Source organism: Carcharodon carcharias, chromosome 3 (genome assembly GCF_017639515.1).
Source record: "Carcharodon carcharias isolate sCarCar2 chromosome 3, sCarCar2.pri, whole genome shotgun sequence".
Classification (NCBI taxonomy): domain Eukaryota; kingdom Metazoa; phylum Chordata; class Chondrichthyes; order Lamniformes; family Lamnidae; genus Carcharodon; species Carcharodon carcharias.
In genome coordinates, this window is record NC_054469.1 from 96,158,554 (window position 1) to 96,183,388 (window position 24,835).

General features: G+C 46.4%; 1 protein-coding gene across 1 annotated transcript in view; it reads right to left on the reverse strand.

Moving 5' to 3' along the window:
- ddc (dopa decarboxylase) overlaps nucleotides 1-24,835 on the reverse strand; it is a 181,668-nt gene that overhangs the window by 124,138 nt on the left and 32,695 nt on the right. The window contains exon 5 of the mRNA XM_041184524.1: nucleotides 14,916-15,050. Coding sequence (XP_041040458.1) covers nucleotides 14,916-15,050 — 135 coding nt within the window. The remainder of the gene's footprint in view (nucleotides 1-14,915; nucleotides 15,051-24,835) is intronic.

Consider the following 24,835-nt stretch of genomic DNA (forward strand, 5'->3'; position numbering starts at 1 on the left):
AAGCAGCTGTTTCAACTGCCTATCTACATGTCATGCTAGCAAAGTGCAGCTTGCTTTGCTTTTGGCCCTAGTGTTGGACATATTCACAAATACAAATGGAAAGGTCACTTGTGTCTTCAGGCAAATCCTCCCACACAGAGAGAACTTTCCACAGAGCCAGTTGTTGAAATGCTGCCACTTTCTATGTGTTATCAGTCCTTCAGTAGCAGATACACCCGGCTATGTAGAAAATTGCCCAGGTATGTCTTGTACACAAAAAGCAGGACAAATCCAACCTGGCCAATTACTGCCCCATCAGTCTACTCTCCATCATCAGTAAGGTAATGGAAGGGGTTATCAACAGTGCTATCAAGCAGCTCTTGCTTAGCAATAACCTGCCCACTGACGCCCAGTTCGGATTCCGCCAGGGCCACTCAGCTCCTGACCTCATTACAGCCTTGGTTTAAACATGGACAAAACAGCTGAAATCCCAAAGTGAGGTGAGAGTGACTGCCCTTGATGCCATGACCGCATTTGACCGAGTGTGGCATCAAGGAGCCCTGGCAAAACTGGAGTCAATGGGAATCAGAGGGAAAACTCTCCACTGTTTGGAGTCATACCTAGCACAAAGAAAGACGGATGTGGCTGTTGGAGGACAGTCACCTCAGCTCCAGGATATCACTGCAGGAGTTCCTCAGGGTAGTGTCCTCGGCTGCTTCATCAAAGACCTTCCTTCCATCATAAAATCAGAAGTGGGGATCATCGCTGATGATTACACAATGTTGAGCACCTTTCACGACTCCTCAGATACTGAAGCAGTCCATGTCCAAATGTAGAAAGACCTGGACATTATCCAGGCTTGGGCTGACAAGTGGCAAGTAACATTCGCGCCACAGAAGTGTCAGGCAATGACCATCTCCAACAAGAGAGAATCTAATCATCACCCCTTGACGTTCAATTGCATTACCAACACTGAATCCCCCACTATCAACACCTGGGGGGTTACCATTTTCCAGAAACTGAACTGGACTAGCCATGTAAATACGGTGTCTACAAGAGCAGGTCGGAGGCTAGTAATCCTGTGACGAATAATTCATGACTCCCCAATGTCTGTTCACCACCTACAAGGCACAAGTCAGGAGTGTGATGGAATACTTCCCACTTACCTGGATGAGTGCAGCTCCCATAACACTCAAGAAGCTTGACACCACCAAGGACAAAACAGCCCACTTGATTGTCACCACATCCACAAACATTCACTCCCTCCACCACCGGCGCACAGTAGCAGCAGTGGTACCATCTATAAGATACGTTGCAGGAATTCACCAAGGCTCCTTCGATAGCACCTTCCAAACCCACAGCCACTAACATCTAGATGGACAAGGGCAGCAGGTAACTGGGAACACCACCACCTGGAAGTTCCCTTCCAAGTCATCACCATTCTGACTTGGAAATATATCGCTGTTCTTTCACTGTCGCTGGGTCAAAATCCTGGAACTCCCTTCCTAACAGCACTGTGGATATACCTACACCACAGCGGTTCAAGAAGGCAGCTCACCACCACCTTCTCAAGGGCAATTAGGGATGGGCAATAAATACTGGCTCAGCCAGTGAAGTCCACATCCCTTGAATGGATACAAAAAAGTGCTATAGCTTAGCACTGGCAGTGTGAGGGGCCATGGGGGTGGGAGGCATAAGCTAGTATGGAAGGGGCATGGGGCATGGATGGATGGGTGAGGGCATGTGAAAGGTGAGAGCTGGATGGCCCATTGTATTTTTATTTTAACTGGGACGAAATCTCACAGCATTCTCACTGTTTTAAACAGCCCACCTTGGCATCCTGTGGCTGCCTCCAACCCCTTTCCCAGCTTGGCTGGCTTGACTCTAATCTGTATCTGCCCTCCGGCAATGAGGATCCCACCTTTGCTGGCATTTTCTCCCAAGGTGGGTGGGCCAAGCTGGGAATTTTCCTGACTCCCGCTACCTGCCTCAAAGATGAAAATTCAGGCCAGGGCATGAGGCTTGGGACCTTCCCTACTGCTGACTTGGTGTCATTCCTCATGAGTCCTAAGGTGGACTTGTATCAAAAAGCAGTCAGCACTGTGGGTGTACTTACATTACGTGGTCTGCAGCGGTTCAAGAAGGTACTTCACCACCGCTATTCCAAAGGCAATTAGGAATAAGTAATAAATGCTGGTCTTGCCAGCAATGCTCACATCCTGTGAGTGAATAAAAAAACCCCCACATCTTTTAGTTAGGCATTTACAGCCTTCCGGACTCAGCACTGAGGGCAACAATTTCAGATATTGACCCTTGCTCTTTGTTTTTTGTTTGTTTTTGGGTTGCAGCTGTTGGTAATGATTTTTTTTTAAATCCATTAACACATCCTCTTGGCATATCTTTTGTTTAATAAAAACAGAAAGTTTTGGAAACACTCAGCAGGCAGGGTAGCATCTGTGGAGAGAGAAACAGGGTTAACTTTTCAGATTGTGACCTTTTATCAGGATATCTTTTGTTTCTTTCCTTGTCTCATTACCACCCCAATTTGCCTTGCAGTTTAATTTATTTTGCCATTTAATCTCTCATGTCATTTACTCTATCACAGACATTCCCTTTTGTCCTTTTCCTCCCATCCTCCTGTTGCCTATCTCTCGATTTGCTTTAAACCTGTTACATCTCTAACTTTTTCCAGTTCTGATAAAAGGTCAATGTCCTGAACATTGGGCAGAATCTTTTGCTGTCACACGGGCAAAACGGGCAGGCGGGTAGGCCACAATTGCAAAAGCTCATAAAAGCTGGATGAGAAGAGCCAGCAGCGTTGGTAATGTGAGTATTAAGGAGTTTTGGGGATCGTGTGCTGATTTTGTGAACTGGACAGCTTCATCTCGTTTCAGAGCTGCATCCTGAGCATTTCTAGGCTTCATTTCAGGATACGAGCAGAGACCACAAACCCCATTACCAGGGTAATGGAAGGCTGACTGATACCTGGAAGGGCCCACATGGTCTGTATCCTCCAGGGGCCTGGAAGCCAGGTTCAGACAGTCATCCTTACCCTGGTAATGGGGGATTATGCTCTCTGCTGGTGGTACCTCCTCTGGGGAGGAAGGGAGGGGCAGAAGGGAGAGGAGGCCAGGTGCCCCTATGCAGCTTCCAGGGGAGGGACCTGTGGGAGGAGAGGTGCAGGTGCAAAGTGGCAGGGCCAGCTGGCAATCTAAGGTGGAAGGGGCCGCCAAGACACCACTATCGTGCTGCCAGGGTTTACAGGCGGCGATGCACCTAACTCAATATGTCTGAGGTGCAGTGCCAAAAGGAGGCGCCATCTCTCCAGGGAGACCATGACCTCCATTTGTCAGAGGATCAGGCCTGAGATCAGCTCTGTGTAGGTGACTGGCCCTGAAGGCCACAGTGGCCCTCAACTTCCAAGCCTCTGGCTATTTTCAGAGGTCAGTGGGGGATCTTTGTGGGGTCTCCCAATCAGCTGTCCACAGCTGCATCAAACTGATGACAAAAGTTCTGTTCAGGTGTTCATTGACTTCCATTCACTACCGTACAGATGAGGCCAGCCAGGCCGAGCGAGCCAGAGGCTTTGCGGTGACTGCTGGGTTCCTCCACGTCCAGGGAGCAATCGACTGCACACGTGACCATCAAGGCACCAGTGGGTCAGCCGGGTGCCTTCGTCAACAGGAAGGGCTTCCACTCTATGAATGTGCAGATAGTGTGTGATCACAAAATAAAGTTTCAGCAAGTCTGTGCAAGGTACCCAGGCAGCTCCCATGACGCTTACATCCTGAGACACTCCCAGGTGCCAGGGCTCTTCACTGCTCCAGCCCGATTGGATGGATGGCTGCTGGGTGACAAAAGCTATCCGTTGAAAAGGCGGCTCATGACGCCTGTCCGCCACCCAAGAGCAGAGGCTGAGCAGTGGTACAATAGGAGCCATGCCTCTACAAGGGTGGTGGAAGAGAGAACCATTGGTCTACTCAAGATGTGCTTCCGATACCTGGACCGTTCAAAGGGCGCACTGCAATCCCCCCCCACGCCCCCGCCCCCCCAGAGCAGGTGTCACCGATAGTGGTTGCATGCTGCGCTCTCCACAATCTGGCACCAGCAAGGGGGGACCCACTGGAGGAAGAGGATGTTGACACTGCTGCACAGGCAACAGATGATGACTTCAGTGGTGAGTCCGAGGATGAGCAAGTTAAGGAGAACGCTGAGGGCATGGACACTGACCTGCGTAACCTCCAGGGAGACAGGGACACCTGGGAACCCGGGATGCTTTGATCCAACAATCCTTCAGTTAGGCTACCAAATAAGAACCACCACCACATGCCAGTTCTGCAGGCTCCATACTTGACCCCAGAGAGGACCATTTCCTTGGCCACCAAAATACACTCTGTGCCTGTGCAATAACGTTTCAAGAGACACACGTCCATCATTACATAATGGCCTACCCTGCACCTACAGAACAAATAAAGCATACAGAGGCCAATAGCACAAAATAAAATCTCATTTAATTATGTATGTGAAACATAGCTGCAATGAACATAAACCAGTGTTCTCAATCATACCATTAAAAAAGTTAGAGCAAAATGGGGGAACAAAATATCAACTGTGATAAGGCCATCTTGTGCTTAAGGTGCTTTACATTTACGTTTGTGGGTACTACGTCTAGGTGCTCCTCCCTCGTTGGCACCGGCATTGGAGACAGCCAGCTGACTCTGCTGTCTTGTTGGTCTTGATGACCTTGGCGGTTGTCCACTGGCCAGTGGAGCCTGTGCTGGCCCCGCCTGAGAGGGAGCTGCCAGTACCACAGTTGGCATCTCCCCAGTCGCTGCAACCTTATCAGATGCCATGGTCACTGGCAGAGGGGTGGAGGAGCTGTTGCCCTCATCCGGAGTGCCCTGAGAGGAGCCCGCAGAGATGGCAAGTAGCTCATGCGCCAACGCGAGGTCGCTTTGGATCTCCCTGCTCACCATTGATGGATAGGCACCTAGCTGGGCTGCTGGGAGCCCAATCCATCTCCCACATTGACACTGACCACCTGAGGTAATTGCTGGCGTGAGGGCTTGCAGGTCCGAGTGCAGAGTCCCGATTTGTCCCTGTAGTAGCCTCGTCATGAGAGTCACCACTTCCTCCATGGGTGAGGCATTGTGCTCGGCAATGAGGGTCAATGCATTGGTCATGCTCTGCAGGGACTCCTCCCAAACAGACACCATGGCAAGCATTCCCTCATTTATCTCTGCCAGATCCTCCTGCACACCCTGCTGGACTTTCAGCATCTGCTGCCTAATGGATGACTCCAGAGGCCCATCATCATCCATCAATTGAGCAGTGTCCTGGTCTCCAGCAGTCCACCGAGTTCTGGTGCCCTGAGCACCCTCTGCCTCCATCTGCATCGCAAGTGAGTGTGAAGTGCCCTCACCAGTGTGCATCGAGATTCTAGATGGAGATCTTAAGCCCACCGAGGTGCTGGTACCTGCGTGTGCTTGACAGAGAGGGTATGACGCAGGTGTGTGGTGAGCATGGTGGTCCTCCCAGGTCAGGGGTGGGCCTTCAGGGTCCTCATTGTGAGTGCCTGCTGGTGAGCCTAAAAGGGAGAAGAAGGACATGTCATTAGTTTACACTGTCACTGTGCATGCCAGGAACCCCGGTGAGACAACAGATATCTGTATCATGGTGCTCTCGTCTTTCCATTATCAATGGGGACTCCAGGTTTGAGGCTCATATCAACATAGAGATTACACTACAATGGTTGCAGTAGCTGACATTCTCACCTCTGTGCACTGCACTCTTACTTTCGTCTGGCATCCCAACCTCACCGCGGCTGGTTGACCGAGGTGCATGCCACCTCTCGAGCTCCAGTACCTCCCACTCATAGCACGTCAGAATTAGGAGGTGTGGGGGTCCCCTTCCAGTTCGCAACCTCTCAATATTGTTATGGGATGTCTTCTCCTGAAAGGATAGGGGAGCATTGATTAGTCCACATTAATTGCTCAGCCGATTCGTGACCCTTGAGCTGCAAGACACTCATTCCAAACAGCCAGGGATCACCCTCTTGGCCAGCTCTGACGTCACTGACACTTGCCACTCGCATTCTAATACCCCTCAGGTCCACAGGGTGGGAGGGATGGCCAGCCCTTAACTCTTCTGCAAAGTGACCCATTCCAACACAGTACTCACTCTTCCCAATCGAAGCAGATCGTTGAAGCACTTCCGGCACTGCACCCATATGCACCTCACCACAATGTGGCTGCTGACCCTGGATGCTACCTCCTCCCAGGCCTTTTTGGTGAGGTGCAGGGACCTTCTCCTCCTGTCTCTGGGGACAAAGGTTTCCCTCTTGGCTGCTGCCCCCTCCAAGAGGGCAGTGAGGCACTCATCAGAGAAACATGGGGCAGACTGCCCCGCCGACCTGCCCTGCTGCCTGACATGTCCAACCGCACTGGAATCCATCGAGACTTCAGCGCCCATCCATGGCAGCCTCCCCAGAGGCTGCTTGGGCCGCTTTTGAATCAGCCGCTAGGTTGCCATTGGACCTGACAGACATCATGCCCCCACTCCCCACCCGCCCCTTCTTGGAGCTTCCATCCGCCTTTCACGCTGAGCAGGCCTTAATTGGCCCGCTAGCGTGAAATCACGGTTCAGTGCCAATCATGGTTGGCAGTTGGCTTTCCGACCACCCCCACCAAGCCCATCCACCAAGGGCAAAATTCTACCCATTAACTCTATTTAACTTTCCACAGACGCTGCCAGACTTGCTGAGTTTTTCCAGCAGTTTCTGTTTTTATTTCAGATTTCCAGCATCCACAGCATTTTGCTGTTATTTAAAATGGTGCTCAGGCCTGTGCTACACCAATTGTAGCCAGGCTTTACCCCCAGGAAAGTTGTGGTAATTCCTTTTTCCTGACCTTTGTTCACTGGGGGGCAGGAACTTATCAAATCAGGGCCTTTTTGATTAAGCACACAGCATTCTGGAAACATCTGCATCACTGTTAATATTTATTTAAAAGCACTAGATGTTTATATTGCTGGTCTGAAAATCACGTCAATCATGATAAACATCTGTTACTTTTGCAATGTGTGTTTTAAATATATCTATCTGCCTGTTCAAAAGTAATTAACATTGGCTATTATGAGTCTATAAAATAACAAAGGCTCCTGTTAAATGAATAAAAGATCTTTGCAGTATTTGGATTAGATAATGAGTTCCTTCTAAAGCTGCTGACAGTCCTAAAGTATGAATGTGTATAGCTAACAGACACATATTGTATACCCATCAGGAAGAAAATGAGAAGCAGAAATAGATCTGAAAGAAGTGGAGGATGGAGATAAAAAAAAGTAACTGAAAAGATATATAGATCATGCATGAAAAGAAAAGAAGACATGATGGAGAAATATAGTGAGAGGTTAAATAATGGAAACCAATGAGGGAGGAAAGGCCAGACTGATGACAGGGGTGATCTTTCTTATCTCAAATAACTTTTGAAGTCAGTATGTATGTTTTCAATAGTATACAGGTGAATGACAAACAACAAAAAATTATATTTATATAGTGTCTTTCATGTAATAAAACATCCCAAGGCACTTCAGAGGTGCATTATAAAACAAAGTATCTGAGTCACATAAAGAGATATTAGCAGCTGGATTGCCTTTAAAAATGGTGGAGGGGGCCCTGATGTGTAAGTCCTGCTCCTATTTCTGGTAGATCTCATTTTTGGAATAGCACAGGCTGTGAATCACACAGGCGCAACACCCAAACTCAGCCGAGCCATTTGAAATTAGTGTTCAGTTCAAAAAACTCCATTTTCACTGTTCTAAGAGCCTTAACCCACAGTGTGAGAATCACAACTTTATGGAGGGGGAGGTGATGGTATTGTGGTATTGTTGCTGGGCTAGTGATCCAGGGTAATTCTCTGGGGATCTGGGGTCAAATCTTACCACTGTAGATAGTAGAATTTGAGTTCAATAAAAATCTGGAATTAAAAGTCTAATGCTGACCATGAAATGATTGTTGTAAAAACCTATCTGGTTCACTAATAGGGAAGGAAATCTGCTGTCCTTACCTGGTCTGGCCTATATGTGACTCCAGGCCCACAGCAATGTAGTTGATTCTTAAATGCCCTCTGAACAAGGGCAATTAGGGATGGGCAATAAATGCTGGCCTAGCCAGCAATGCTGACATCTCGTGAATGAATAAAAAAAATGCTTGTGAAGGGTGGATAAGGTCTGGTTAAGTGTCATGATCTGAAATTATTTAAACACCTAGCCCATTAAAAGTGAAAAAAATAGGTTGCAGCCAACAGAGTAAAAAAAAAAACACCCGTTGCTGGAGTGTATTGATTGACAGGCAATCTGGTGTAGCTTGTTCTATTCCTGCCATTTCAATAGACTTCATTGTTGACATTTCCCAAGGACTGTTATTATAACTGAGCCCATTATGAATCATTGGCTGAGTTTCAAAAGCTCCAAAATGGGTTAATGAATAGAAGTTTGTTTTGCTTTTATGATAGATTGCTTAAGGGAATTTAAAAGTTTTTAACAGGCTTCTTGAATGAGAGTTTTTTCAGTAATAAATGTGTATGAGTGAGAGCTCTCTTAGATTGTAAGAAGTTTTTTTTCATTTCCACAAAACTCCTGAAATTTGCCCATAGTGGATACTGGGTGAATGGCTATGGAAGCGGAGTAAGGGGTATGAAGGAGGTGGCAGGGAGGTATGAAAAAACATGGAGGTGGGTGAGAAATGATTGTTAGAGGGCCTAGTAGCTTTTTATACAACTGGGCCAAAGTCTCAGAGAACCTAAGTAGACTGCTTTATAGACATTGAAGTACATTTCTTTTGCAACGTAGTCAATGTTGTACTATGAGAAACGCAGCAGCCAATATTGCACAGCAAACTCCACAAATAGCGATAGCGACCCGATATTTTGTGATGCTGGACTAAGGGATAAATATCCCTTTGACGGATATCCCTTGAAGAGGGCACTGGGGATTACTTCCTGCTTTTCTTCAAAATAGTGCCATAGGATCTTTTACGTCCACCTGAGCAGGCAGATGGAGCCTTGGTTTAACATCTCATTCAAAAGATAACATTTCCAGCAGTGCAGTGCCCCTCGGTACAGCATTGGAATGTTAGCCTTGATTTTTGTACTTGAGACTTGAAGTGGGGCTTGAACTTAGAGCCTTGAGAATCAAGGCCAACTGAGCCATGGCCGACACTTAAAAAGATGAAACCAAGGTAGAGAGATGGAGAGAGGTAGAAATGGCTTGAGTTCTAGGCAACTCAAGGTACGGCCACAAATGGTGGAGCGTTTAAAATCAGGAAGCTCAAGAGGTCAGAATTGGAGGTCTGCCGATATCTCAGAGGTTTGCAGGGCTGGAGGAGATGACAGAGGTAGGAGGCTGGATTTTCAATCAGCGGTTGGGAACCCGATGCCCAGATCATTTATGAGTCCTGACATACATTGTGTCAGCTTCAGTGATGCAACATGATTTTTCACTTACAAAAAGCCTAATTGGCCCAGGGGCCCATTGGTGCCCAATTAACAGTACCCAGTTACAGCCTGGAGGTGGGGCTAGTGACCTCAGGTCTCTGCAGAGCAAGTGTCCGAGACCAACTGCCCCGACCCGTTAACTCGGACCCCCATGACAGTCCCCTACCTGCAGCCGTCAAGTTCATCACCGCCCTGAATCTATATGCTATGGAGTCGTTCCAGGGATCAGCTGCAGACCTGAGTGGCATCTCGCCTTTAATTGCCTGCTATTTGTCTTTTCAAAGGGCCCATAGTTACTGGGTCTCACCTCCAGGCTGTAACTGGGTATGTTAATTGGGCACAAATGGGCCCCTGGGCCAATTAGGCATTTTGTAAGTGAAAAATCATGTTGCATCACTGAAGCTGACACAATGTATGTCAGGACTCATAAATGATGAGTCCCGACATACAAAAACAATGGTTTCAGTCTTCCCAATATTTAATTGGAGGAAATTTCTGCTCATCGATTACTGGATGTTAGATAAGCAGTTTGATAATTTAGCAGTGGGGGAGTGAACGACATGGCGGTCAGGTACAGCTAAGTGTTGTCAGCATGCATGTAGAAACTAATACTGTGCTTTTGGATGATGTTGCCAAGGAGCAGAGTGTCGATAAGCAATAGGAGGAGGCCAAGGGTTGATCCTTGTGTGACACCAGAGGTAACAGTATGGGAACAGGAAGGAAAGCCATTGACAGTGATACTCACTATGATTAGATAAATGAGAATGGAACCATATGAGAGCAGTCCCACCCAGTGGTATGACAGTGGAGAGGTGCTGCAGAGGATGGTGTGATCAACCATGTCAAAGGCTGCAGACAGTTTGAGAAGGACAAGGAGGGAAAGTTTTCCTTTGTCACAGTCACATTGGATGTCATTTGCGACTTTGGTTACAATTGTTTTGGTACTTTGACGAGCTGGGAATTTGATTAGAAGGGTTCAAACATAGAGTTCCAGGAAAGACGAGGACAGATTTAGGAAGCTACAAAGAGTTAACGGATTTGAGAAGAGAGGGAGTTTGGAGATGGGATGGTAGTTTGCAAGAATTCAATCCTTGGATTTTTGAGGAGAGGGTGATGATGACAGATTTAAAGGACAAAGAGACAACACTGAAGAGGGAGAACCACTTACAATGTCAGTTAATATGGTGACTAGGAGGGAGAATCAGGTGATCAGCAGTTTAGTGGAAATAGATTCAAAGAAACAGGAGGTAGGTCTCAGACAAGATAATCTCAGAAGGGGCTTGAGGGAGATAGGGAAGAAACTAGAGAAATATGTGAGTTCAGGTCTAGGGTGGGGGGGGAGCATCGTTGAAAGTTTGGCCAGGTGGGCTAGTGGAAAAGAGGGACACAGAGAGGCAATTGGTCAAACGGTCTCAATCTTAGTGAAGGAAGTCCATGAGCTGCTCGTATTTATTTTTGGAGCTGAGGGTGGAGGAGACTGGGAGAGGTGTCATATATTCCATGAATATTTATTAGTGTAAAGCTTTTAAAAAAAATTATGTTCTACCTACAAGATAATGACAGTGGCACTTGAGAATCTCTAGGCACCCGGTTCACATTTGTACAAAGGCATGCAACAGCCAGCTTTGAGCAGTTGTGATTGAGGTCAGCGGTTTTCCTTGTTGAACTTTGCAGCATAAGGGAGGGGAACAGGAGAATGACAGCTTGCATGGAGGTTTGGGACTAGAAAGTCCCAAGAGTCAGTGGTGAAAGGAATGGAGTGTGTGGAGTGGGGCTGGGAGCACAGAGGAGGGAAGAGGAAAGGGCCTGGTGTCCTGTGGGTGTGGGAATAGTCTAAGTAAGAAAATGGGGGTGGGGGGGGGTGGCCTAAAGTGTGATGTAAGTAATGTCCACATGTGGATCTATCTCAGGGTGTTGGCTGGCAGAGTCCTCACAAGGCTGTCAGTTCACGTACAACATTTCAATTATCCTCGCTGAGCGTGACCTTGGACAATGTCCTTTGCAATGCAGAGGAGGGAGGGCCAGCTGAGCCTGCAAGTTCAGCTATGTCCCACAGAGTGGTGAGTACAACAATGGACACTAACATGAGCATTCAATAAAGAGTGAACACAAAATCACAACATTGTTTTTTCCACGATAAAGAAATATCCCTGATTATCCTGTGATCATCATTGCGTGCCAACCAGAGGTGTGCCAGCACATTTAACTCTCTAAGCTCATCTCAACAAGTAATGATGATGCAAACATGAATAAAGTGAAAGCAATGTAATCAGTGATATTTACAAGTGAAATTCAAACTTGAAAATTACCTGTGCCACCTTTGTGTTCTCTGTAAGTCTTATGTTAAAAGTAATGGAGTGGGGCTGGAAAGTTTTGGCTGTGATGCAGAGTCTCCCTATTTGACCAAGAGGCTTATTTATAGTCCACCTGTAGCTGCAGCGTTGTCGGCTGATGGCAGGTTTCACCACTGAAAAGCAACCCCCACTGTGTGATTGCACGTGTCGCCCATGCACACCACCGGCATTTTAATTTTAATTAGAATCATGTGCGAACGTGCAAAAAGCAAGAGAGCGGAAGCAGTGCACTCTTCCTGTTCTGTCATTGGGAACATTGTGCCATGGTTCAAATTCTGCCCAAAGGGCTGAATACTGGAGTACGCCTTTTTTGGGCATCTATGTCATGATTCGTGTCTCGCCCGTGTTGATCCTGATGGAGGTAGGCAACACTGAAATTTTATGCTGCCGCCTCATTAAAATGATGGTGGTGTGCAATCTAACATGACCTGTGCTGCTAGCTGAAGGCATGTACAACAGTGGGCCTAAGGGAGGGACAGAGGCCAGCATGTGTTTTATCTAGCCTCCAACCCTTAAAGTCAGTCTGTCCCTCTTAAAGGGAAATTTCACTAGTTAACCAAAGGCTCAAATTGATACAGTTAAATTGAAGGGCCACCAAACATCAGGCCAATGAGAAGGCTAGGCTTAAAGTCTCTCAGATGCCGTAAAGGAGGCAATAGTACCGGAAGTCAACTTAAAGAGAAAGGCCATGTTTCCTCATGAAGCCAGGAGACCCCATCTTTAAACCCTCCAAAGTGAGTTGGAGCAAATGGGAAGGGAGATAAAGGCCCAGAGTCTGGCCCCAAGGACCCTGGCAGCAGTGCCACAAGAAGTTTAATGAACTCAAATGGTCAAAGTTAGTGAATGCAGTTTCACATTATTCCTCAAGCCCATCAAAGCACCAGTCTCTCACACTGCTCAGTGCACCATACCCCAACGACTCACCCAGCAGCACTCAGTGCTCGCGTTTAACATTCACATAATCCAACTCACCCAAATACAACTTCCACAGATGTCAGCCTCATACCCACCTTTCACTGGTTCCACGTACCTCCAACCATTCAGCTATGGCAAATCACCCAAAGTGCCACACAATCATTGACTTTCTGCCTTCTCTCTTACAGAACAAAATTTCCCATAACAAGATGGAGAACCAGGGAAACAGGGTGGGTGGGGTGGGTGCCATGCTGGCTCTACTCATATTCCGTTCTGTTTTTGTGTGAAACAATTCCAAAAACAATGGGTTCAGTCTTCCCAAATACTTAACTGAAGGAATTTTTTTGCTCATCCAGTTATGGATGTTAAATAATCTGTCAGACAATTTGGCAACAGAAGCGGAATTTTGAGAGGAGGTAGTGAGACAGACGGGCAAGACAGCTTGAGATGGATAAGGAGGGAAAGCTTGCCTTTGTCATAGTCACATTTAATGTCATTTATGACTTTGGTGAGAGCTGTTTCGGTACTGTGACAGGGGTGAAAACCTGATTGGAGGGATTCAAACTTGGAGTTCTGAGACCAATGGGAATGGAGTTGGAAGGTAACAATGTGTTCGAGGACTTTCAAGAGGAATGCGAGCTTGGAGATAGGATGGTAATTTGCCAGGGTTGTGGGGGCGATCAAAGATTATTCTTTTAGGAGAGGGGTGTGATGATAGATTTAAAGGAATGAGGGATAACACCCTAAGAGAAAGAACTGTACAGTATTGGCTACCACGGGGTGAGAAAGTTGGGTAATCAGCAGTTTAGCGGGAATAGGATTGAAGGAACATGGAGATGGGTCTCACGGACAATATAAGCATTATAGGTTGCTGTTGTTGCAATTGCACTTGACATTTACAAGGTAATCTACAAAGATTCATGTGCAATCTGCTGGTCAATGACCATCTGAAGACATAAATATCTATGGTAGACTAATGGAATAATTTATGCAAAAGAGAATCATTTATAGAATACACAAATGAATTTGTTACTCTCCAGAAGATTGCATCTGAATCTACCAGAGGAATCCTGCAGTAAAAAATATTAATGGCCAATCGGACATAGAAGCATTCTCCAGCTAAGGAAAGGTTGAGCAAATTGGGCCTATACTCAGTGAAGTTTAGAAGAATGAGAGGTGATTTTATTGAAACATATAAGATTCTGAGGGGGCTTCAAAGGGTAGATGCTGAGAGGATGTTTCCTCTTGTGGGAGAGTCTAGATCTAGGGGGCAGAGTTTAAAATAAGGGGTCTCTGACTTAAGATGGAGATGAAGAGGGAATTCTTCTCTTAATGGATCATTAGTCTTTGGAATTGCTTACACAGGCAGCATTTGAGGCTGGGTCATTGAATCTATTCAAGGCTGAGCTAGACAGATTTTTGATCTGCAAGGGAGTCAAGGGTTATGAGGGGCAGGCAGGAAAGTGGAGTTAAGACTAAAATCATATAAGCCATGATCTTAAGCAATGGAAGAGCTGGCTCAAGGGGCTGGATGGCCTACTCCTGCTCCTATATTTTATGCTCTTATGATCTTTCAGTAGAAGTAGGGAATGAGCCAATTAAGAGCCAATTGAGTGGGGTTCCAAGGGTTGTCTAAGGACATTCCAGAAATGCCTTCAAGCTCCTGCCGACACATAGGAAGGGGGTGGATGGTCTAAGCACCTATCCCCAACCTCACACCTCCCCACCCCATTTTGAGATTGTAGTTTGAGATTTGGTTGCAAAAAGACAGAAACTTAACAGCTCTGATTTCTGCCATGTTTTCTGAACATCTAAATGGGAATTCCACTACATTTTTGGCAAAACCTTCACACAATATCCAGACTGACACCCATATTCTAATAATTAGTTAACTTGGTACAACTTAAAAGTATGCTAAGTTGTGGCTCTCCTAAAACCCAAGCCTACTAAATGCAGAACAATGGTGCATCACTTTTTCTTGAACACTACAAAGAAATTAATTATAGAAAAGAATGACTTTTTAATCTTATTTTTTACTTCTTTCAGTCGAGTTCTCTGTCCAAATTCACAGTCAAAAGTTATCATTATTATAAAATGTTAAACACCTTATTTAATAATGACATTTAAGATTAGAAGAGGACAGTTCCAAGAGCAGAGCAAAAATAGCAACACTCACCTGCTCCGATGTATAAGCCACCAGCTTTGACATGATCATGACTTCTTCGAGATCGGGACAGTTAGCTTGAATTTGTGTAACCATCTTCTTCCTTGCAGAAAGAAGTGCCACCAATGTACTTTCACTGGCTGTGCCCTGAATAAAGAATTAATGATCATGAATTGCCAGTGGTTAAACAGTCACATTGTTTGGCTCCTGAGAGTGCGGTTTTCCATACCACAAATACGATTTTGGCTTGAAAATGGTGTCCATGGCACATCTTGCTAACAACACTCACATCCCATGAATGGATCAATTTAAAGGCACATACTTCTGGTGTAAGGTGCACCAGACAACATTTTGGTGAGGATGATCATGCATTTGCAGGGAGTATCCACCTGAGTATGCAGGGTAGGCAGATTATAACATCCATCAATTGGTCACACTAATTTGATGCTAGCACTGCCACCTTGGAACTCGATGCTCCAGCTAAAACCTTTTTATTTTTATTTACTATTTTACTGGATGTGGGCATCGCTGCCCAGGCCAGCATTCATTGCCCATCCCTAATTGTCCTCGAGAATGGGGTGGAGAAGGAGATATCCTGGTTTATATGTTGCCTGCATCAAAACAATGGGAGTATTTGAGCCTTTTTCAATTTTGTGGCACTACTTACAAAAATTGGAAAAGTGTCAAAGGCTCTATTCATGAGTTAATAATGTCACATTATGTAAGAGGGATGTTTAACAATGTGCATTCAAAAGCCACTTCTTAATTGGTCTTTTAATACAGACTGTGGTCTTCCTAGATTAGTTGCAGATTTGTAGATCTAATGGGTTAGATATCCTTCCATTAAACCACCTGAAAACAGGTGGTGTAGATATAGTTGTGGGAAATTTATAGAAATCAGGTTGCTGGTTTTTAAAAATCCATAAAAGAGGAGAAAGGATTTTGGTGTTATACATTACACTGATTACCAAAAAAGAGGCAGAGATGATGGGAGGGGTTTTCATGGAGTCATAAACGCTCCAAAGTTATGCAAAAATAATGGACAGGGCCTGATTCCAGTATTCCCGTCCCCATTTCCGATGCCTCCAATTTTCGATGGCACTGGATAAGGGTGCGGCTATCAAGCCTGCACCCTGCAGTCCCTTCGTGGCTGGCTCAACTGAAGGGGTAGACATTTTCTAGCCATCCACAATTTTTGTGGAACAGGGCCAGCTTCTCCAGGACTTGTGGGCCCTCCAGAGATTTTTTGTCCCACAGTTTTGATCCAAGAACCTTCAGAAAGGTAAAGTCAAAAGATCTTACCCATGCCCCATTTCCCTTCCATGCCAACTCATGTTCCCAATGCCCCCATGGCCTCTCAAACCCTCCATGACAACTTATGACACTTCCATGCCAATCCATCCAGTATATACAATCTACAAAACCAACAAACCCCATAGTAACAACGGGACGTGTGAAAAATCAGCCATTCACAATTGTTACCATAGAGCTCATTGGTTCTATTATATACTGGACGAATCAGCATGGAATTGCCATGGAGGGCATGAGGGTGATGGGGGGTCGATGGGTTGGCATGAGTTGGCATGGAAGGCAAGAGGAGTCTTTGGGGTGTGTGGGGCATGAGTTGGTATAGAGGACATAAGGGGCTACTGGGCTGGGTAGGGGGCATGAATTGGCGTGGAGGGTATGAGGGCGATGGGGGGTGGATGGGTTGGCATGAGTTGGCATGGAAGGCAAGAGGAGTCTTTGGGGTGTGTGGGGCATGAGTTGGTATAGAGGACATAAGGGGCTACTGGGCTGGGTAGGGGGCATGAATTAGCGTGGAGGGTATGAGGTGCCATTGGAAGTGGGTGGGGAGCATGAGTTGACATTGAAATTGCATGGGGGATAGAGTGGCATTGAGAGTGGCTGGGGGTGATGAAGTGTGAGGGGCGAGGGCTAGAGGGTCTAAAATGTAAGAAAACAACTGGGATAAAGTCCCAGAGAACCAAGGAAGGCCTTTTAACCCACCCATCTCAAACACACTGTTTCTCACAGATAGAAGAACATCATGAGCATCCTGGGTGGGTATGGCTTCCTGCTGAGAATCTTTCTCTCCATCTTTTTCTTCCCTCTTTCAGCTACCTGATGTGCTCTGTGTTGCCACTGCTTATTCTCTCTGTCATGCTGTTGCCCAAGTGGGAAAGGCCAGCATGAGAGCAAGAAGGAGAATTCAAACAGCAGGCGACTGGAAGCTCGAGGTAACATTTGCCAACTGAACGGGCATGTTCTGCAAAGCAATCACCCATTCTGCATTTGGTCTCTGTAATATAGAAGAGACCACATCGTAAGCAGTGAATATAGTAACTTAATTGAAAGAAGCATCTTGGATGGTGAACAGGGAGGAGGTAAGAGGGCAGGTGTGCATCACCTGTGCTTGTATGGGAAGGTGCCGTAGAAAAGGGAGGGAGTATTGGGGTGACCAAGGAGTGGACCAGGGTGTTATGGATGGAATGGTCCCTTCAGCATGCTGAAAGGGGAGATGATGGCATCAGGCTAGCATGATGGAAATGGTGGAGTATGATCTGTTGAATACTGGCGGGGTGAAAGGTAAAGACAAGATGAACCGTATCATGATTTTGGGAAGGTTGGGAGGGGCAAGAGCAAAGGTGCGTGAAATAGAACAGGCATGTTAGATGGTCCTATCAACCACTGGGGTTAGGAGGTGCTCCTTGGTTGAGAAAAACAGAAGATGTATCAGAATTTGGAATTTGGAAGAAAAGTTGATGACATTTTTCAGGGGGCCTGAGTAGGACTGGAACAAAGAATGCTCGACTTATCCCACAAAAAGGCAGCCATAACTATGACTCCTGCAGGTACCATAAAAACACCTTTTTTTGGAGGAGGTGAGTGGAGCTGAAGGAGATGTTGTGTAATTTAAGGACAAATTCAACCAGGCGGAAAGAAGTGATGGAGGTTGGGGACAGGTTGGGCCACATTCAAAGAAGAAGCAAAGGTTCCTCGACTATCATGGTGGGGGATGGAGGTGTAGAGCGATTAGGTGTTCATGGTGTAGAGAAGATGGTTAGGACCAGGAAATTGGAAACTGTTAAAATGATAGAGAGCATCAGAAAAGTCACAGATATGGGTGGAAAGAGACTGGACAAAAGAAAAAGAAATAGAGTCCAGAAGGGAAGAGATCAGTTCACCGGGGCAGCATCAGCATCATGCTGAGCTTATTATATTCATTCAAGTTGATGTGGTAATGTAATGGTTGCTTCAATTTTAGAATCTCTGGAATGTTTTTTATTGATATAATAATATTTTTAAAAACCATGATAGCAATGGCAATATGTCTGCCTCCATCAGGGTGATTTGGAGTGTTCATTACAAGACATAGCAGTGTTAATACTGCAGCTGAGCAGTGCACAATTTTGTCATTGCAGCTATCTGTAATTAATACCATCGATCATCCACAATCCCAACCAATTGACAATGTTCACTCATTTCCAGAGTGTGTCATGCAGAAGACACCAGATACAATATACAAAGAATAATTTTAAAAAGTGGATGGATAATTAAAGTTTATTTCTACTGTTCTGTGAGTCAACAACAAGGAGGGAATTGATGGTGTAGTGGCATTGTCACTGGACCATTAATCCAAAGACGCAGGGTAATGCTGGGTTTGAATCCTGCCATGGCAGATGGCGAAATTAAAAGTCCAATGGTGACCCTGAAACCACTGTTGATTGATGAAAAAGCAACAATGTCCCTTTAGGGAAGGAAATCTGCCATCCTTATCTGGTCTGGCCTACATGTGATTGCCCCTGAAATGGCCTAGCAAGCCATTCAGTTGTAACAAACAGCTATAAAGACAAAAAAAGGCATTGACCTAGGCACCAGAAATGACAATAGCAATCGCAGCTCTGTCGACCCTGCAAAGTCCTCCTTACTAACATCTGAGGGCTTGTGCCAAAATTGGGAGAGCTGTCTCACAGACTAGTCAAACAACATAATCATTCTCACGGAATCATATCTTACAGATAATATTCCAGGCATCACCATCCCTGGATATGTCCTGTCCCACTGGCAGGGCAAGCCAGCAGAGGTGGCAGCACCATGGTATACAGTTGGGAGGCAGTTGCCCTGGGAGTCTTCAACATTGACTCCTCACCCCATGAAGTCTCATGGCATCAGGCCAAACATGGGGAAGGAAACCTCCTGATGATTATCACGTACCGCCCTCCCTCAGCTGAGGAATCTGTGCTCCTCCAAGTTGAACATCACTTGGAGGAAGCACTGAGGGTGGCAAGGGCACAGAATGTACTCTGGGTGGGGGACTTCAACGCCTAGCACCAAGAGAGGCTTGGTAGCACCACTAGTGACTGACTGAGCTGGCCGAGTCCTAAATGACATAGCTGTTAGACTGGGTCTGCAGCAGGTGGTGAGGGAAAAACATACTTGACCTCATACTCACCAACTTCCCTGCTGCAGATGCATCTGTCCATGACAGTATCAGTAGGAGTGACCACCGCACAGTCATTGTGGAGATGAAGTCCTGCCTTCACATTGAGGATACCCTCCATCTTGTTGTGTGGCACTACCATTGTGCTAAATGGGATAGATTTTGAACAGATCTGAAACTAAGTCATCCATGAGGCGCTGTCAGCCATCAGCAACAGCAGAATTCGACTCAAACACAATCTGTAATCTCATGGCCCAGCATATCCCCCACTCTACCATTACCATCAAGCCAGGGATCAACCCTGGTTCAATGAAGAGTGCAGGAAGGCATGCCAGGAGGACCAGGCATACCTAAAAATGAAGTGTTAACCTGGTGAAGCTATAAAACAGGACTACTTGCATGCCAAACCACATACTCAGGGAGTGATACACAGATCTAAGCCATCCCACAACCAACGGATCAGGTCTAAGCTCTACAGTCCTGCCATATCCAGTCGTGAATGGTGGTGGACAATTAAACAACTCATGAGGAGGAGGAGGAGGAGGCTCCGCAAATATCCCCATCTTCAATGATGGAGGAGCCCAGCATATCAGTGCAAAAGATGAGGCATTCGCAACAATCTTCAGCCAGAAGTGCCGAGTGGATGATCCATCTCAGCCTCCTCTGGAGGCCCCCAGGATCACAGGTGCCAGTCTTCAGCCAATTCAATTCACTCCATGTGATTTCAAGAAACGGCTGAAGGCACTGGATACAGCAAACGCTATGGGCCCTGACAACATTCCGGCAATAGTACTGAAGACTTGCGCTCCAGAACTTGCCGCGCCCCTATCCAAGCTGTTCCAGTACAGCTACAACACTGGCATCTACGCGGCTATGTTGAAAATTGCCCAGGTATGTCCTATACACAAAAATCAGGACAATTCCAACCCGGCTAATTACCGCCCCATCAGTCTACTCTCCATCATCAGTAAAGTAATGGAAGGGATCATCAACCATGCAATCAAGCAGCACTTGCTTAGCAATAACCTGCTCACTGATGCCCAGTTTGGGTTCCGCCAGGGCCACTCAGCTCCTGACCTCGATACAGCCTTGGTTCAAACATGGACAAAAGAGCTGAACTCCCGAGGTGAGGTGAGAGTGACTGCCCTTGACATCAAGGCAGCATTTGACTGAGTTTGGAATCAAGGAGCCCTGGCAAAACTGGAGTCAATGGGAATCAGGGAGAAAACACTCCGCTGGTTGGAGTCATACCTAGCACAAAGGAAGATGGTTGTGGTTGTTGGAGGTCAGTCATCTCAACTCCAGGACATCAATGCAGGAGTTCCTCAGGATAATGTCCTAGGTCCAACCATCTTCATCAATGGCCTATCTTCCATCATAAGGTCAGAAGTGGGGATATTCGCTGATGATTGCTGAACATTCAACACCACTCGAGACTGCTCAGATACTGAAGTTGTCCATGTCCAAATGTAGCAACGCTGGGACAATATCTAGGCTTGGACTGACAAGTGGCAAGTAACATTCATGCCACACAAGTGTCAGGCAATGACCATCTCTAACAAGAGAGAATCCAACCATCACCCCTTGATATTCAATGGCATTACCATCACTGAATCCCCCACTATCAACATCCTGGGGGTTACCATTGACCAGAAACTAAACTGGACTCACCATATAAATACTGTGGCTGAAAGTGCAGGGCTGAGGCAAGGAATCGTGTGACAAGTAACTCGCCTCAAGACTCCCCAAAGCCTGTCCACCATCTACAAGGCACAAGTCAGAAGTGTGATGGAATGCTCCCCATTTGCCTGGATGAGTGCAACTCCTACAACACTGAAGAAGCTGGACAGTATCCAGGACAAAGCAGTCCGCTTGATTAGCACCACTTCCACAAACATTCACTCCCTCCACCATTGACGCACTGTAGCAGCAGTGTATAACACCTACAAGAAACATTGCAGGAATTCACCAAGGCTCCTTAGACAGCACCTTCCAAACCCACCACCACTGCTACCTAGAAGGACAAGGGCAGCAGACAGATGGGAACACCACCACCTGGAAGTTCCCCTCCAAGTCACTCACCATCCTGACTTGGAAATATATCGCCGTTCGTTCACTGTCGCTGGGTCAAAATCCTGGAACTCGCTTCCTAACAGCGCTGTGGATGTACCTACACCACATGGACTGCAGCAGTTCAAGAAGGCACCTCACCAACACCTTCTCAAGGGCAACTAGGGATGGACAATAAATGCTGGCCCAGCCAGCGAAGCCCACACCCGTGAATGAATTAAAAAAAAGGTTCAAATTTCAGATTAGTGTTAAAAATTTAAAGGGAAGTTTAGAAGAAACTTTTCATACTAAGAATTTTTAGAATAACAGATTGAATTATCGCCTGTCTATTGAGGCTGAGTCAATCATTATATTTGAAAAGTAATGATGTAAACACATGTAAAATATTAAAGGATATGATGAAATAGTAGGGAAATGTGTTTGATCAGATAGCTGCATTGAAGTGCTAATACTGGTGTGGATTTTGCATTTGATTTGCTGTTTAATTTAGTTTGCTATTTCACTTCATTTAGGACCTTGTTGCCACTCAAAGAACTTGACTTAGGGTGCTGTGGGAGGGAACTTGATAACGAAACAGAAAACTGTCAATGGAGACCAGCCTCATTTTGTGGAATTATTATGAATTTGCTCTCTCAATGAAGAGCTTCGCCACAAGAATTTGGGCACAGATTTTCACTTATTAATATTCATTAAATTCCTTTGAACTGGAAAGATATGACCAAAGGAATGTCGGGAAAAGAAAATGTGAGATAACACACAGCTGATACCAAATTGACCCAATTCATTCTATACTTGAACTATCAAATACTATATTATTGATTGATTAATTGGATGTGCATTTTCTTTTGATACGGAACATTTGAATTAGAAAATGAACTTTCATTAGCTACACTTGTCCATGGACATCAATGCAGGAGCTCCTCAGGGAAGTTTCTGAGGCCTAACCATCTTCAGTTGCTTCATCAATGACCTTTCCACCAACATAAAGTCAGAAGTGGGGATGTTCACTGATGATTGCACAGTGTTCAGTACCATTTACAACTCCTCAGACATGGAAGCAGCTTGTGCCTGCATGAAACAAGACCCCTAGACACCATCCAGGCTTAGGCTGCTAAGTGACAAGTGTCATTGACATTGAAGTGCATTATCATTGCTGGATTCCCCATCATCAGCATCATGGGGATTACCATCGATGAGAAAATTAACTGGAAAAGCCATATAAATACTGTGACTTCAGGAGCAACTCAGAGATTGGGAATTCTGTGGGCAAAATTGCCTGGTCCCGTTGCAGCGGGCACCATGTCAGGCAGGGGGACCAATATGGCAAGAAGACCAAAAATTGGTTTCATGACATTGTGAAACCAGTTTGCAATTGTCTGCTCCAGCCATCAATGGCAGGCCGTGTTCCCCACTGTTGCATGTCAGGAACATAATTTCAATACTTTAGAATCTCATTATAAGCCCTGCTCACCGGAATCATACCCCAACCTCAAATTTACTACCCAAATCGGTGTGACTTCAGAATGGCATGCTTCATGACTGCCTTTAAAAGTGCACCTGATAAGTTGAACTTCGAGGGAAACTTGGAGGTTAGTGCACAAAACCTTGCACAGCGTTCATGAGCATCGACTGTCTGACATCAAGGAAGAGACGCTGAGCATTCGGGAGGGGCACAGGCAAGTTCGGTACGGGTCAGGCTGGGGGCATGGGGGGTGGTGGTGAGGGTGTGCGCAAGGCAGCACAGACTGAAGGAAGTACTTAAGCATATGCTGTGTGGTCAGGGATGGGGCTGGGTAGAGGGGTTGAGGGAAGAGGTATGCACTTGGAGAAGCTTGTTAGCAGCAGCTCCATTGACATGGTTGGAGTCAGGCCTCTGAAGATTTTCTGCCCATTCAAGCAACGCAAAAGCATGAAAGTGCCACCAAATGCTTCAGAACTTTACACCCTCGAACAAAGACTGCACATTAATGTGCATTTTAGGGGGCAGCAAAACAATAGGACAACGGGCCAGCTGGGCAAGTTGTAGAATCCCCTTATGAAAGGTGGCTATGGCACAGTCACTGATAGAGATGCTCACTGGTGAAGTTTGGACTAGTATCCATTATGGTTCAAGCTAACAGTGCAGTCTTGCAGTGTGGATTAGGAGAATGTCTGTGCCTGAGCTGAGAGAACGGCATGTAGTCCAGTGGGCAAAGCTGCCGCCAATCGAAGGTGGGTGGGGTTTTGGACAGCCATGAAGCGCACTGCACACTGGCCATCAAGTGGTGGCCAGCACTCTCCTGCACGCATGAAGGGGTCTTCAAGACTTAACCAAGAGCGACCCATGGGTCTCTCTCTTTGATCCTGCAGGAGGACATTAGGATCACGGAGCCTGGTGATTTAATGGTATGACTCATGGCTTACAGGGAGCAGAGAAGGAGGAGAAGAGGGTGGTGGAGACACCTGGCTTGGCAAAGGGAGGAGCACCTCCCTCAAGATGAAGGGGTGGCAGGGCCCACTGCATACAGCTGAAGATCCACAGATGGCTGTCGCTTGAAGGCTCCTCGCTAGACCCAAGGTCAATAGATGGCACCTGTCATTTCTGCAATGACTTAGAATCAGTGTGGGTGAAGATTGTCCATATCTAGGGAACTGGTCAGTCATATGTGCCTCTGCTGCACTGGGGCACCACGGGGACATGGAGGGCATCCACTGCCAGTGGCCAAGAAAGAGACCACGTTGCTCAATTTATATGTCAGTGGCTCCTTCCAGGGCTCCACAGGTGATCTGTGGATCAGACTCCACGCACAAGGATGCATCCAGGAGGTCACAGACACCATCTTTGTGAAGGCACAGAATTTTGCGCATTTTGACCGGGATCAAGAAAGCCAGGAAGCAAGAATGCTGGGATGTGCTAGATCTCTGTTTTTCCATAGGTGCAGGGTGCCATCAATTGCACTCACATGGTGTTTAGATCTCCATGGAATCAAGCAGTCAGCTACGTCAACGACAAGGGCTTCCACTTGCTGCACGTTCAGCTGGTGTACGACCACCACTAATGCATCCTACAGGTCTGTGCATGATTGCCAGGAAGAGTCCATGGTTCCTACATTCTTAGCAGGTCTCAGAGCCCTGACATCTTCCAGGGTCCAGAGATCTGCAGGGTTGGCTCCTCAGAGACAAGGGCTACCAACAGAGGCTGTGGCTGATGACGCCCGTGTGGCGGTCTCAGACTGCAGCAGAGCTATGGTGTAATGAGGCTCATGTCATGACCTGGACTTGGTGGAGCAGACGATAGGCATCTTGAAAATGAGGTTCTAGTGCCTCAATAGGTCTGGTGGAGCACTGCAATACAGTCCACCGAAGGTGTTGCATATCATCATAGCTTGCTGCATGGTACACAACCTGGCACTGCAAAGGGGAGAGGACCTGGCTGAGA